Source organism: Saimiri boliviensis, chromosome 5 (assembly GCF_048565385.1).
Source record: "Saimiri boliviensis isolate mSaiBol1 chromosome 5, mSaiBol1.pri, whole genome shotgun sequence".
Classification (NCBI taxonomy): domain Eukaryota; kingdom Metazoa; phylum Chordata; class Mammalia; order Primates; family Cebidae; genus Saimiri; species Saimiri boliviensis.
Genome location: NC_133453.1, coordinates 18,489,101 through 18,504,687, shown reverse-complemented (window position 1 = coordinate 18,504,687; position 15,587 = coordinate 18,489,101). Strand labels below are relative to the sequence as shown.

At 42.0% G+C, this 15,587-nt stretch overlaps 1 protein-coding gene across 1 annotated transcript in view; it reads left to right on the top strand.

Moving 5' to 3' along the window:
* The window catches only part of MOGAT1 (monoacylglycerol O-acyltransferase 1), a 49,169-nt gene extending 34,862 nt beyond the window's left edge, over positions 1-14,307 (top strand). The window contains exon 6 of the mRNA XM_003925481.4: positions 5,556-14,307. Coding sequence (XP_003925530.1) covers positions 5,556-5,710 — 155 coding nt within the window. The 3' untranslated portion in view covers positions 5,711-14,307. The remainder of the gene's footprint in view (positions 1-5,555) is intronic.
* The last annotated feature ends 1,280 nt before the right edge of the window (positions 14,308-15,587 follow it).

Here is a 15,587-nt window from a genome sequence, read left to right as displayed (position 1 = left end):
TGTGATGAAAGCTTATAATTCTTTAGATCTTTGATGTAGGCTGAGACCCCAAGTCACTGACGATTGGGCCTAAGGGATCACGGGTAGGTTATGATAGTGTTACAGGAAAGGGGTCCAATCCAGATGCCAAGAGAAGGTTCTTGGATCTCACGCAAGAAAGAATTCAGGGCAAGTCCACAAAGTGAAAGCAAAGGTATAAAAGATGAGCCACTCCCAAGACAGGGCAGCCCCGAGGGCCACTGGTTGCCCATTTTTATGGTTGTTTCTTGATTATATGTGAAACAAGGGGTAGATTCCTTCTGCTTGCCCTTTTAGACTGTTGAGGGTAACTTCCTGACGTTGCCGTGGCGTTTGTAATGGAAGCGTAGCAGTGAGGATGACCAGAGGTCACCCATTGCCATCTTGGTTTCGGTTGGCTTCTTTACTGCAAGCTGTTTTGTCAGCAAGGTCTTTATGACCTGTATCTTGTGCCAACCTCCTATCTCATCCTATGACTTCGAATTCCTTAATCATTTGGAAATGCAGCCCAGGAGGTCTCAGCCTTATTTTACCCAGTCCCCGTTCAAGATGGAATTGCACTGGTTCCAGTGCCTCTGACAACAGGGCTAGGATTTGAGGCAGGCTGGGGGCCCTGAGAGCCAAGGCCCTCATCAGCTGTTCTCTCCATCGTCCATGCTTTTGCAGAAGGTGAAGTGACCATCTTAGAGTCATGAGGGTGCATGGATACCTCAGTGTTATCTCTCTGCCTTTGGCTGGAGCCCATTCCCTGAAGTTTTCTATTTCTGACACTGCCATTCGGGTTCATGATGTTTTTCCGTGAACTGGCTGATTAGCCTTCCTGTGTCTCTTGTTCTCATTTGTAAAACATGGACAGTAGTGGCTGCCTTGCTAGGTTGTTCCAGGGATTTGACTTACAGACATCTAGGAGACTCTTTTTTTAATCATTTTTTTTTTTTTTTTTTTTTTTTGAGACGGAGTTTCGCTCTCGTTACCCAGGCTGGAGTGCAATGGCGCGATCTCGGCTCACCGCAACCTCCGTCTCCTGGGTTCAGGCAATTCTCCTGCCTCAGCCTCCTGAGTAGCTGGGATTACAGGCACATGCCACCATGCCCAGCTAATTTTTTGTATTTTTAGTAGAGATGGGGTTTCACTATGTTGACCAGGATGGTCTCAATCTCTTGAGCTCGTGATCCACCCGCCTCGGCCTCCCAAAGTGCTGGGATTACAGGCTTGAGCCACCGCGCCTGGCCAGACATCTAGGAGACTCTTGATAGATAATAGCTTTATTTCCAATACAGGCACAAATTAGCTTCAGGGCAGCTTTATTGGAGCTGAACTATATTGGTAGCAGGTTGTTTTCCACTACTAATGGGCTGGTAGCTTTTGTGGGAAGTAGAAAAGTTCCTCTTTTAGGTTTCCTTTCTTGTTAAAGAGTAAGTGTGCTAATACCTTCGTTAAGCCCTATCCTATGTAGCTGTTAGACATGCCATGCTTACTGGCACGTAGTACATTCTATGTCCTTGTACTTTAACCAAAATATCTGAGCTGGACATGCTTACAGGCGTGTCCCAGCTCTCCATTGCTTTTACCTGTTTAGAAAAGTTTTAAGTTGTTAGCCACTCGGGTTTTAGTTTAAATTGTAAGGTTTGACTCCAGCCAACAGAGATCAGATACAGCAGTAAGGATGACCCCGAATGCACAAGGGATAAAGCTGTGTGTTTTCCTTTGTTTATTATACTCTCATGGCAAGATGCCTAGCAAGGGTACCCTTCCTGCAGTCCAGGAAGTAAAAATTGCATTGCTGAAAGATCCTTTGTCTCAGTGCTAATTTTTCTTTGCTGCACCGAGCATCTATTTCCAACAGCTTTCAACCTCATTTCCCTGAGATGGGCTTTTCTGAGTCCTTTAGTAAAGGTATGATTATGGTCTGTGTTCTGTTACTTCTGGCTTCATCCCTAAAAAGCAATTAAGAAAGATTTCTTACTCTCTAATCCAGTTTGGGGTTAATTTAGGAAGCAGGGGCAGGAATGCTGGGTTTAAGTCATATTAATTTCCTGGGGTTTTTTTTTTTTTTTTTTTTTTTAGTGTAGTTTAGGAACTTTCAGCTCCTTACTTTTTCTGCAACTAAATAAGGCAAAGACAAGTTGACTATTTCTATCCCACAGTTTAAAGGGAAAAGTCTTATGATCATAAATTCACTCTAGGCTGGGTGCAGTGGCTCATGTCTGTAATCCCAGCACTTTCTGAGGCCGAGGTGGGTGGATCACCCTAGGTCAGGAGTTTGAGACCGGCCTGGCCAACATGGGAAACCCCATCTCTACTAAAAATATAAAAATTAGCCAGGCGTGGTGGCGCATTCCTGTAATCCCAACTACTTAGGAAGTTGATCGCTTGAATGTGGGGGGCGGGGGTTGCAATGAGCCAAAATTTGTCGCTTCACTCCAGCCTGAGCAAAAGAGCGAGACTCTGTCTCAAAAAAAAAAAAAAAAAAAAAAAAAAAAAAAAAAAAAAAAAAGAATTCATTCTATATGAGCATGTTTGAGCTCTCTGGAGGAACCATCTGAAATGTATTAGAACTATTAATGAGAAAAGAACAGGACTGAAATTAGCTATAGGATAGCTCAGAAGAAAGAAGACTCACTAATTCAGAATGTCTGAGTCCTAGCTAAAGTAAGCAGAGAACAACACACTTCATCTTCTTAGACCACTGTGTCTTTTTATTAGTCCCCTACCCTCACCCTGAATAGTTACATTGACTCTCTCATTGGAATAATATCACGAAGAAAACAGAAGCAATTTCAATAAAACCACAAATGTGCTAGTAGATTTGCATGTAGACTTCTCAATATCGTCCTCAGGCAATAGGAAGAAAGCTTCAAGATCTTGGAGTTCTACTCTTTTATCCTATGCATGTGAAAATTAAGGCTGGAGAGGCTGGCTGTGGTGGCTCAAGCTGACCCAGCACTTTGAGGGGCTGAGGCTGGTGGATCACTTGAAGCCAGGAGTTCGAAACCAGCAATGCCAACAGAGTGAACCAGGTCTCTATTAGAAATACACACACACACACACACACACACACACACACACACACACACACAATAGGCTGGGCGTGGTGGCACATGCCTGTAATCTCAGCTACTTGGGAGGCTGAGGCACCAGAATTGCTTGAATTCAGGAGGCGGAAGTTGCAGTGAGCTGAGATCGTGCCATTACACTCCAGCATGGTTTAACACGGAAGGAGAGGAAATAAAGGAAAGGAAGGGAAAAAAGAGGGACGGAGGGAGGGAAAGAAGGAAGGAAGAAAGGAAGAAAGGGAGGAAGAAAAATTAAGACTAGAGAGAAAGTCACTTACCCAGCGCACTTGCTGGTGAACTGTGGCTTGACCCAGCCCAACCTGGTGATTTTGTGCAATTCCCGTTTCCACTTCCACCTCATCACTACATTAGCCTCTGCTAGTCCGTATCTCCAGCCACCACTGACAGTGATATGATTGCTTCCAGTTCTTTACATTGAGTTAAACAGGACTTATGTCTACTAAATTTGACATCCAAGCTATCAAAGAAAACCACTTGAGATTTTTGAGGCTGTATCTGGTTAAATTCTTAGCAATTTGAGAATATTAGTGTTGCAGTAAGGGTGTGTGTGTGTGTGTGTGTGTGTGTGTGTGTGTGTGTGAGACTCCTTCTCTGTGCCCCCTCAGCTCCCATACTGATGTCATTTATCACTTTCTTCCTTCTCTGTGACTTAACATTTGCTCATTTTTTGCTTAGCTAACCACCTACTCTTACCGACATGAATCAGAGCCTCGTATGTGACATGGGGTGACTCAGAGTAGGACAGAGATCGCTCCACTGTGAGTCCTGTTTATTACCTAGAGCCCACGTGACCTCATGCCCAAGCGAATGAGGTCAGAGGCAGCGGTTTGCCACCTCATTGAACATCCTGTGCATTTTCAACGCTTGGCATCAGTAGCAGTATCCGATCAGCAGGGGGCGCAGTGAGTGCAAGCGCCAAAGCCACGGGAATTTTTCTATTTTCTAAAAATCAGACAAGTGAGATATTATGTAAACACCTTTTAAAATATGTATAGAGGTTGCCAGATTTGTTTTTAATTAGTTAGTATATTTGGAAAAATACAAATGCATTCTCATTTGTAGAAAATTTATGTAATACAGTTAGAGTGAAATTTCCCCATTCCTACTTCCTTTCTGAAAAATGTTTCTCTCTTCCCAGACTTTTTCCATGCATTAAAAACGTATAATACGTCTAGAAATATAAACTTCTTTTTTAAAAAATGGATCATGCTGTATTATTTTGCAAATTATTTTTCCACTTAATACATTTTAAACATCTAAAATGTGTGTATTTGTGTTTGTGTACACATAGTTATATTTATATTATTTCATTGTTTAAAAATTTCTGCCTAGGATTCTATTGAATGGTTTATATAACAGCTTTTCTATTGAGACATTAGTTGTTTTTTTTTTCTATTATATGGTTTATATAACAGCTTTTCTATTGAGACATTAGTTGTTTTTCAGTTATCCACTATTACAAACAGTGGAATCCACGTAATTCTTGTGTGTTTCTCTAATATAGATACTTAGCTGTGAAGATATATGGTTTTTAATTGTTTATAAAGACATTCTAGCCAGGCATGGTGGTGTGTGCCTGTAGCCCCAGTCCTCAGGAGGCTGAGGCAGGAGAATTACTTGAACCTAGGAGGCAGAGGTTGCAATGAGTCAAGATCACGCCACAGCACTCCAGCCTGGGTGACAGAATGAGACTCCATTTATAAAAAAGAAGACATTCAAAAGAGACAGACTAGGCCTGGGTCGGGGTCGGGTGACTCATGCTTGTAATCCATGCACTTTGGTAGGCCGAGGTAGGTGAATCACTTGATGTCCAGAGTTCAAGACCAACCTGACCAACATGGCAAAACCCCGTCTCTACTGAAAATACAAAAAAAAAATTGCCAGGCATGATGGTGGGAGCCTGTAATCCCAGCTACTCAGTGGAAGGCTGAGGTAAGAGAATTGCTTGAACTCAGGAGGTGGAGGTTGCCGTGAGCCGAGATTGTGACATTGCTCTCCAGCCTGGGCCACAGAGTAAGACTCTGTCTCAAAAAAAAAAAAAAAAAAAAAAGAAGAGAGAGAGAGACTACAGGACTGCCATGTGACTCGGGGATTCACAGTAATAATCAGGGCACTGTGGTCTGGCTGTCAACTGTCCCAGAGGGAGGAAGCTGGTGACGTGGACACACAGCTATGTCCACTCACCTCCCAGCTGCAGTCAGCACAGTAGCTCATTTGACTCCAAGTCAAAACCACCAGGGTCCTGACAGTGCAGTGTCTGCTGCAGAAGAAAGTTCTTTATTTGTTATCGGATGGAATGGTGTGACCACTGCAGGCAGCCAGTGAAATGAAACAAGGATTGGATGAGCAGGCCCGAGGGGTTCTGATTGGCAGTCGTGTCCACAGCTGTGCATGACAGGCTGCAGTCTGTGGTGGAGTGGTTCTAGTTCCTCACGTACAATGTGTTCTCCGTTTCTGCAGTCGGCCGCCCGATCCCCGTGCATCAGACTCTGCACCCGACCCTGGAGCAGATCGAGGAGTTGCATCAGACCTATATGGAGGAGCTTAGGAAATTATTTGAGGAGCATAAAGGAAAGTATGGCATCCCAGAGCACAAGACTCTCATTTTTAAATGACTGGACTGGAATAAGGCATAAAGGACAATTGTGGGAATAAGTATTTTAAATAAGCTTATTTTTTCTTTTGCCTGTGGCATCAGATTTGTAACAGAAAAGTATCATTTATGGTAATGAATGCTGATGTATCTGTGCTAAATACAAGCACAGTAGATGACTGTAGGATAGGGATGGAGATGACTATCAGACTTTTAATAATTTTCCTTGTGTATGAAGGCTAAATCATTTTACAGGTTATGAGCAGGTTTAGAATTATTCATGTGCTCTGAAAAACAAAAGAAAGCTTCAAAAAATAATTAGACCGGGCCGGGCATGGTGGCTCTTGCCTGTAATCCCAGCACTTTGGGAGGCTGAGGCAGGCAGATCACTTGAGGTCAGGAGTTTGAGACCAGCCTAACCAACATAGTAAAACCCTGTCTCTTCTAAAAATACAAAAATTAGGCTGGGTGTGGTGCGTCACACCTGTAATCCCAGCACTTTGAGAGCCCAAGGTGGGTGGATAACCTGAGGTCGGGAGTTTGAAACAAACACGGAGAAACCCCATCTCTACTAAAAATGCAAAATTAGCAGGGTGTGATGGTGCATGCCTGTAATCTCAGCCACTCGGAGGCTGAGGCAGGAGAATCACTTGAACCCGGGAGGCAGAGGTTGTGGTGAGCCAAGATCATGCCATTGCACTCTAGCCTAGGCGACAGAGTGAGACTGTCTCAAATAATAATAATAATAATAATAATAATAATAATAATTAGACCCTTTTACTAAACATCACAGTAACTTAAGGTGGCATTTTCATGAAGTGTGACAGCTGGAGTTCACCATAGCCAGCCATTTGGAAGACAGTATGTAAAACAGTTTGCCATATACAACTAGAGGAAATATGTTTTTCTGCTTGAACAGGTCATTTGTTATTGACTAAAGATACTTTTAATCCTTAGTTTGAGCCTTTGGTCATACCAACAACACATTTTTATAAAATAGTGCAGGATTTTTATGCCATTTTCAAAATGGGATGAATCGGTCATACAAAAACTCATGTGGACGAGAGCTGTCTCCTCACTTCTATTTATGCTTAGAATCATGCTCCTTTGCTGTAGAGAAGGAAATCTATTTGGAAGACAGGCTTTTCCACATGATTTAGGACTAGAAATTCTGGAAATTCCAAATTAGGAAATTCCGAAAAGGTTTTATGCTAATAGAAATGGTGTTAATTTTCTTCCTGAATGGCCTTTTCATTATAAAATTTTCTCTAAAAGAAAGTGCTCTCCCTGGTGAGATATGTCCAGTTCATAGTTTGCCAGGCTTCAAACTCTTCTCTGACCCAGCATGATCAGGGACTTTGCCCTCCCTGCTTACTGATGTCCCCTCAGTGCCCAGGTCAGCTTATGGTGCTTAGTAGGCACAAAATAAGTATTTGTTTGATGAATGTATTTGTAGCTGAACATGCAAACAAACATTGCCATTAAGCTGAGAATTTTTAAAGCCGCACCATAGGAAGATACCTGTTTTAAGATAAGAACCACCTAACCAGGCACGGTGGCTCATGCCTGTAATCCCAGCACTTTGGAAGCCTGAGGTGGATGCATCACCTGAGGTTGGGAGTTCAAGACCAGCCTGACCAACATGGAGAAACTCTGTATGTACTAAAAAATACAAAATTAGCCAAGCATGGTGGCACATGCCTGTAATCTCAGTTACTTGGGAGGCTGAGGCAGGAGAACGTCTTGAACCCAGGAGGCGGAGGTTGCAGTGAGCCGAGATCATGCCACTGCACTGCAGAAGGAGAATATTTGCTGTGTCTGATTGTTCTGCACTGGTAATCAACAACTGGTAAACCAATTGATAGGGAACAAGTCAGAAAGAGGTTTCTGATAATTAGTCACTAAGTGTTAAGTAACTAGTCAGTGGACAAGAAGAATGTCTATTTCCAAACCATGTCCACTGCTAGATGTGGGTGTTTGTAGGCAACTTCATGGAGTTGCCTCCCCACTTACTGGAAATATGTCTTCAAGTTTCCAATTTTTAAATACTCAGCTCTGGGCCGGGCGCAGTGGCTCATGCCTGTAATCCCAGCACTTTGGGAGGCCAAGGCAGGTGGATCACGAGGTCAAGAGATCAAGACCATCCTGGTCAACATGGTGAAACCCCGTCTCTACTAAAAATACAAAAAATTAGCTGGGCATGGTGGTGCGTGCCTGTAATCCCAACTACTCAGGAGGCTGAGGCAGGAGAATTGCCTGAACCCAGGAGGCGGAGGTTGCGGTGAGCCGAGATCACGCCGTTGCACTCCAGCCTGGGTAACAAGAGTGAAACTCCATCTCAAAAAAAAAAAAATACTCAGCTCTGGGTTAGAGCGCGGATTGAGATTTAGTCACGGCAAAGCACAATCAGTAATGCTGTGTAATGCCTTAAGAAGGAAAGCATGTCACTCCACCCGCCCCCCGCCCACCAACACACACACACACACACACACACACACACACACACACACACACACGAAACCCGGAAACTTCTCAATTGTTCTACAGGAAGTTTTTTAGACCAGAATCCCTTTGATTTCACCCTTGTTGAGCAATCCAGGAGTCCGCTGACCCGTGGGCTTGAAATTATTTCAATTTTGATCAAAGCAGGGCCTTTTACTTATTTTTAAAAACCCCTGAGTTGGGCTGAGCGTGGTGGCTCATGCTTATAATCCCAGCACTTTGGGAGGCCGAGGTGGGCAGATCACTTGAGGTCAGGAATTTGAGACCAGCCTGGGCAACATGGTGAAACCCCATCTCTACTAAAATATGCAAAAGTAGCCAGGCATAGTGGCGTGCACCTGTAGTCCCAGCTACTTGGGAGACTGAGGGAGGGGAATTGCTTAAACCCAGGAGGCAGAGATTGCAGCGAGCTGAGATCGCGCCACTGCACTCCCACCTGGCGACAGAGCAAGACTCGTTTCACAAAACAAAACAAAACTAAACTAAACTAAAACCATGAGTTATATCCCCTTGGAGCAGGTTATTAAAAGCCCATGCCACATCATCTTTTCTATTTTATAGAGATATGAGTTTTCATCTCACACTTAGTATTGAGAGACCAAGCTGACCACCCAACATCAGCTGAATTATCTATCAGGCAGTTAAAGCCCATGCTTGTAAATCAGAGGCATTAAAAAGTGAAAAAATTTGCTCACATGAAATTATCTAAAATATTGCCATGAAAAATCTAGGCATAAGCAACTGTAATTTTGGCATACATAAAACGTTATTTTTCAGTACACATGGTAGGGGGTGGGGATGATGGGGTTATCTCTTTACATATTGCAATATCTAGAGATCTTAATTCGGCCATGCCAAAAATCTATTCGTGTATGCAAAGCATACCTGTAAGTTTCATATAGTCTTATAGATTGCAAATGAATTTTTTGATAAGAATTTTTGCTACCAGACAACTGTTGGACATATTCACTAGTATGGTTTGATGGAGATCTCTTCCATTGTAAATGTTCCCATCTACTAGGTAATTGCACATAAATTTTAAACAGCAGCCGGGTACAGTGGCTCATGCCTCTAATCCTGGAACTTTGGGAGGCCAAGGTGGGTGGATCACCTGAGGCCAGGAGTTCGAGACCAGCCTGGGCCAACATGGTGAAACCCCGTCTCTACTGAAAATACAAAAATTTAGCTGGGCATGGTAGTGCACACCTGTAATCCCAGCTACTTGGGAGGCTGAGGCAAGAGAATCACTTGAACCCGGGAGGCAGAGGTTGCAGTAAGCTGAGATCGCGCCATCGCACTCCAGCCTGGGTGCAGCCTGGGTGACAGGACAGAAACTCCATCTCAAAAAAAAAATTTTTTTTTTTTTTAAAACAGCAAGGCAAAACAATGATAACAGAAATAACCCTGGAACACTGTAAGAGAAACATTTCCTTGGGAAAATGTGCATGTATGCTGTTTGATTTGGACGTTTTTCCCTGTGTTTCCATTGCATACTGGGTACAGCCTGAGTCATTGCTTTTGTCTTGCAGCTAGAAGCGTATGAAATTGTTGATGACCAGCTAAGTCTATTATGCTCACATTGAAGGTTGCAGCTTTGGTGCTTATGAAGGACAGCCAGGTTTGCCCTTTTCAAAGGGGAACAGTAAATGATGCTAGATGTTTTGCTGCAAATCCCTGGCAACTACTATGAAAACAGTCCAAATGTGTATACTTTAGGGATGATGGGTGAACCTTTATTGTATGCATAGGATTAAAAGTGAAATCCCTGCTTTCCGTAGAATGTACGTTTCTATCATAAGAAGCATGGAGATGGAATCTGGTTATAATGTCCACACATCTGGAACTTTACATTTCTTTCAAACTACCTCACTGATGCAGCCTACTAAAGTTTGTGGTAAAGATGAAAACAGTTTTGGGGTGCATTAGCTCTGTATTTTTCCTCTGACAAGAGATACCATTGACAGGATTTGTTGATCGGCTGCTTTTTCCAGTAGCCCAAGATGGCTGGTTCTCATATTTGTAGGGTTTTTTTTCGTTGTTGTTGTTGTTGTTGTTGTTTTTTCTGAGATGGAGTTTCACTCTTGTTGCCCAGGCTGGAGTGCAATGGTGTGATTTCAGCTCATTGCAACCTCCACCTCCTGGGTTCAAGTGATTCTCCTGCCTTAGCCTCCCGAGTAGCTGGGATTACAGGTATGTGCCACCACGCCTGGCTAATTTTGTATTTTTAGTAGAGACGGGGTGATTTCACCATGTTGGTCTGGCTGGTCTCAGACTCCTGACCTCAGGTGATCCGCCCACCTCGGCCTCCCAAAGTGCTGGGATTGCAGCATAGTTGTTTTTTTTAACCTAAGTGGCCAAATGTCTATTCGTAGAGCTGGAGGAGTTACTTCAAGTAGAATTTGTATATCTTTGTAAGGGAGAAAAACAGAGCGACTTCTAAAATAACCAACCAGTTGCTCTAGTTTCTCTAGGAGAGCAAACACAGAGCAGTTCTTTATATTAAAAACAAAGGGATTTCTCTAGTATCTTGTATTTTTGTTGTTATAGTCAATCCTTCCCAAACACCTGCAGCTTAGTGCCTTACAATCTTAAATCAAAAGGAGAAAGTTTATCTCAACCCATGTTAACCCATAGGATGATGACTTCCTCAGTAGCAGAATCTGGGTCTTGTTTGCATTTCGATCCTGACCCAGACAGAGGTGGTCTCTAGCAGTTTCTTGGGGAATGTTTGTGTGCTAACCTGGAAATCTTGTGGATTGTGCCAAAGAAGCCACATTTTAGCACTAGAAAGGACTTCACCATCTGCCTAATTATTCCTCCTGCCGATGAAGCAGTTGAACCCCAGTGAAGTTTCATGCAGATGAAAAATAACTCCATCTTCGTATGACTCTGCCCCAGATTGAGCAGGAGGTACTGCTAGTCCATGATTGCTGATTAATAAACCTAAAAGTCCTCCTGTAAAATAGAAGTGTCAAAAAAAAGTAGAGTGTGATTAAAAATCCACTTGAAGTAAGGGATCACACAAGGCTGAAGCAAGCTATCTTATTGGCACTGAGAACATTTTTCTTTTCGGGGGGGCCGGTATACATCATTGTTGATTTTTCCCTTTTGTGAGAGCTATTTTGGTGATGTGTCTTGGGCAAAGTCCAAGTTTTCAACCACAAGTTTAGCCTCTAGAGCGTTATGTATTGGAGAAGTGAATAAGGCAAGGTGTCATATGCCCATGACAACTGACAGACCCAGAAAAAAATCTTCATCAGTCGTGCTGTGATCATTAATGCAGGCCAGAGCAATCCTGTTACTCAGCAGAGGTGGAGGCCAAGCTTCTGTCACCTCAGTGACAGTGCTAAGCCCAGACTCAATTCTGGCTCCAGTTTCATTCAGCTGGGTTATCACAGCTGCTTTTTTTTTTTTTTTTTTTTTTTTTAACAGCTCTTAGATTCTGTTGAATCATCTTAGGCTCTCTTGAGAACAGACATGAACCTGATGTTCCGGCTGTTCCCAGAGGCTGCGTAACTCTCTCCTACTCCATTTCCAGACCAACTTGGAGCCTTAGATCTTTCTACTGGGATTCCAGACCCTGCAGTATGGGTGTGCAGTGATGTAGAAACAATCAGAGAAGAGAAGCTGGTTGCCCCACTCTTTTCTACTTTCCAGTCTTCTGTTTCAGATAGTCCTTCAGCCTTTGATCTTTTAGTAACTGGCTAAGTGACCTGGGCTCCATTCTTTCCTGTGTAAATAGGGTTAAGAGTGAATGATCCTCAAGGTCGCTTCTGCCTGTATCTTATGGTCTCTGCCTGGCCTTTTGTCTGTCAGGGCAGTAACGTCTCATCAGAGGTGTAGGTTTATCTGATAATTCTGCCTTTTCCTCTGCCTCTGTCACTTTTTTCTGTTCCTCCAGAAATGCAGTGAGCTGAAATGATTGTCTCACTTTCTTGGCGTATGTGCGTTTATCTATACGTGCATACACAAACACACACATGCACATGTTTTATATATCTGTATATATCACAAATTATATATATATAAAAAATTACAAATTATATATAATATAATCACAAATTATATGTATCAAATTGCTACTGGAATTTATCCAGGATCAAAATATTTAGTCATGTGTTTCTGAGAAATAATTTAATTCCCTAAATAAAAAGAGGTGGAATTTATCTAAGAAGTTGCCTCCTTTTTATCATTCAAAACTATGGAATAACACAGTTTATTACTTGTTAAAATCTTCATAGGAGACTGTGAAGTTTTTATATTTTCTACATGGGATGTGCTGTAGTGTTTTATAAAAGCTTTCCATTTGTAAAAGTTTTGACCAATAAATGTGTTTTTATGCCTGAATGATAACATTATGACTGTGGTTTTTAACCTGGAGGGAATGTTTTTCATCTCCCACACTTTGGCAAAGCTGAATTAATTTAGACTGGGGATGAATATTGGCGAGAGAACTGGCACGAAATTGTTGAGTATTGCAAATTGTGAGAGTGAGGAGTCGGTACTTGAACTTCTCTTGATGGAATACAAAATACAACAGAAAGCAGGGGCGGGGTTAACTGAAAACTGCAGGTGGACGGGAATAAAAGAAGAACTGTGGATGGAGGAGGAAGTGAGTCGACCCGCTGCCATGGTCTCATGTGGCTGGAAAAACAGACAGGCTTCTTGGATTCAGAAATATTCAAAAACTAGTAGAAAGAATTGCAGATTACAAATCAAGTCAATTACTGCTAATGGCATGGGGTTTCTTTTGGAGTAATGAAAAATGTTCTAAAATAAATCACAGTCATGGTTACACAGTGCTGCAAATATACTAACCCCTACCCAAGTTCTTCATTTTAAGTGGGTAAATTGGATGGCATGTGAATTATATCTCAATAAAGCTGCGGTATAAAATCAAGTGTCAGGCGCTTGCCAAAATGATGAAAGACACTAAGAGCGAAATTCTTTTCTGTGTCAAGAATGAAGTTGCCTCCCTTTGGATGTCAGCGCTTTGTAGGATAAAGCTTCTGCCTTGATTTTTGAGACGTGTTGGTATACCTGGTGTTCACCATCAAAATCAGTGTTTTCCATCCTCTTTTTAAAGTATTTTATTGGATAAAGAACATGCTGCTGTTGTATTATGGTGTAATATACTGCTTGACTTTAATTTTTCCCAGTATTTTCATTATACTGTAGCATAATACTATGTATTATGTTATCATATAAAACAAGAGTCAACATTTTCCATTCATCTATGAGGTGCCAGATATAGGGTTAAATATTTTATGTATGTTGTGATATTTAGCTCCTAAAATAGCCCTATGAGGTTGGTACTGTTTTTATTCTATAGACTGGGGCTCCAAGGGGTTAAAAACTGTGCTTGAAGCACGCGATGGTGGGTGGTGGGGCTCAGACACAGTAATACCAGGTCTTCTGGCCAGGCCTCATGCTCTGGATATAGGACCCAAAAGCCTTGAGGGTATGTGATGTTTGCTGTGAGATTCTGGGTAAGTAACTGCATACCCTTTATGTATTAAAGGAGAGGACGAGACAGAAAGGCTAAGGTTCTTTCTGGGTCTCTCTAAGTTGTGATTTTATTCTAAAGCCGTTTCTGAGTAGCCCTCTTTCCCAAAATCCAATGAGCATGGCAGCCATCCTCAGCACTAAGGACAGTGCCTGGGGACCCTTTATATAATGGCAAAATGGTATACCCATTATTAAAAGGACAAAGCCAGAAAGTTTCATAAATGGACTAATATTTGTTGTCAAAGTTAATTATTTACAAAGAACGCCTGGCCGGGCACAGTGGCTCATACCTGTAATCCCAACACTTAGAAAGGCCGAGGTGGGCAGATCACCTGAGGTCAGGAGTTCGAAACCAGTCTGGCCAATATGGTGAAACCCCATCTCTACTAAAAATACAAAAATTAGTCAGGTGTGGTGGCGGGCACCTGTAATCCCAGCTACTTGGGAGGCTGAGGCAGGAGAATCCTTTGAACCTGGGAGGCAGAAGTTGCAGTGAGCCAGCAACAGATGGAGACACTGTTTCAACAAAATTAAAATTAAAATTAAAAAAAAAAAAAAAAGAACACTTGTGCAGTCAAAAGTCCTGATTTTTAGAAGCTATTACTATGGTACATAGAGCATTTGCTGGGGAAAGATAGCTTTTCAAAACTGTATCTTTAAATTCATTTTATTTCTTAAATGTGCATACTAAGGGTATATGTTTCTAAGTACCTTGACACATGTTTCTTGTAAGATGACCACATGGTCCAAATTTAAGAAGAATCTTTGCTGCCCTCTCCAATTCTCCAACAACATCTTAAAAAATTCTAGATGTAAAGAAAATTTAAACTTTAGTTTGACCTGGCATTGATATTTTATGTGCTGCTGAAGTAAAGGAATGGTGTAATTTATCTTAGGTTGGTTCGTGATATAAGAACAGAATCATACAATTTGTAATTTCAAATTGACTTAATTTAAAAATAACATTGGATCTATGAATACAGAATTTTCATTCATCTTAAAGAATTGTAACAAGATTTACAGAAGGGTTTATATATTATGTAGAGTTCATACATTATATATTTAGACGGAGATGTTGATGTAGATTCATTACTATTATTGAAATAATACCAAAACAAAGGAAATTTAAAATCATTAATAACAGCAAATGTGTTTCATTTAGCAATGAATTATACCTTGAAAGCGGAATTTGGGCTTGGCGCAATGGCTCATGCTTGTAATCCCAGCACTTTGGTAGGCTAAGACGGGAGAATTGCTTGAGCTCAGTGGTTTGAGACCAGCCTGGGAAACATGGAGAAACCCTCTCTCTACAAAAAATACAAAAATTAGCTGGGTATGGTGGTGTGCACCTGTAGTCCCAGCTACTTGGGAAGCAGAGGTGGAAAGATGGCTTGAGCTCAGGAGGCAGAGGTTGCAGTGAGCAGAGATCACGTCACTGCACTCCAGCCTGGGTGACAGATGAATTTGATTTATGTTTTGAGTAAGATATGGTCGGTTGAACTTAGTGTATGATTACATGGAGGCACTGGGGATGTGACCTAGGGAGGCTCTAGCACAATTCTGTGGAGAGCGACACATTTTGCTGTTTCAAACCAGGTCACAAGCACACCTGCACCTATAGGCACTGAGAGCTCTGGAGGCAATGGGTAACGTTTCCAGCCAGGGAAGCCTGTGACAAGACGTCAACCCACATACTTCCCTTTTCTACCTGCTTCTCTTATGTATATTTTTCCTCTTAGCATTGGCTTCTGCTTTGTCCATCATCCAGGATAAAGAAAAATAAAAGGAAGAGAAGCAGGGAAAGAGGAAAGTTGAATTGCAAGAAGCACCAAGAACTTGTGTTTTCTCAGAGGTAAGGTCCAGGACCAGGAAAGTCAGAAAGAGGTGAA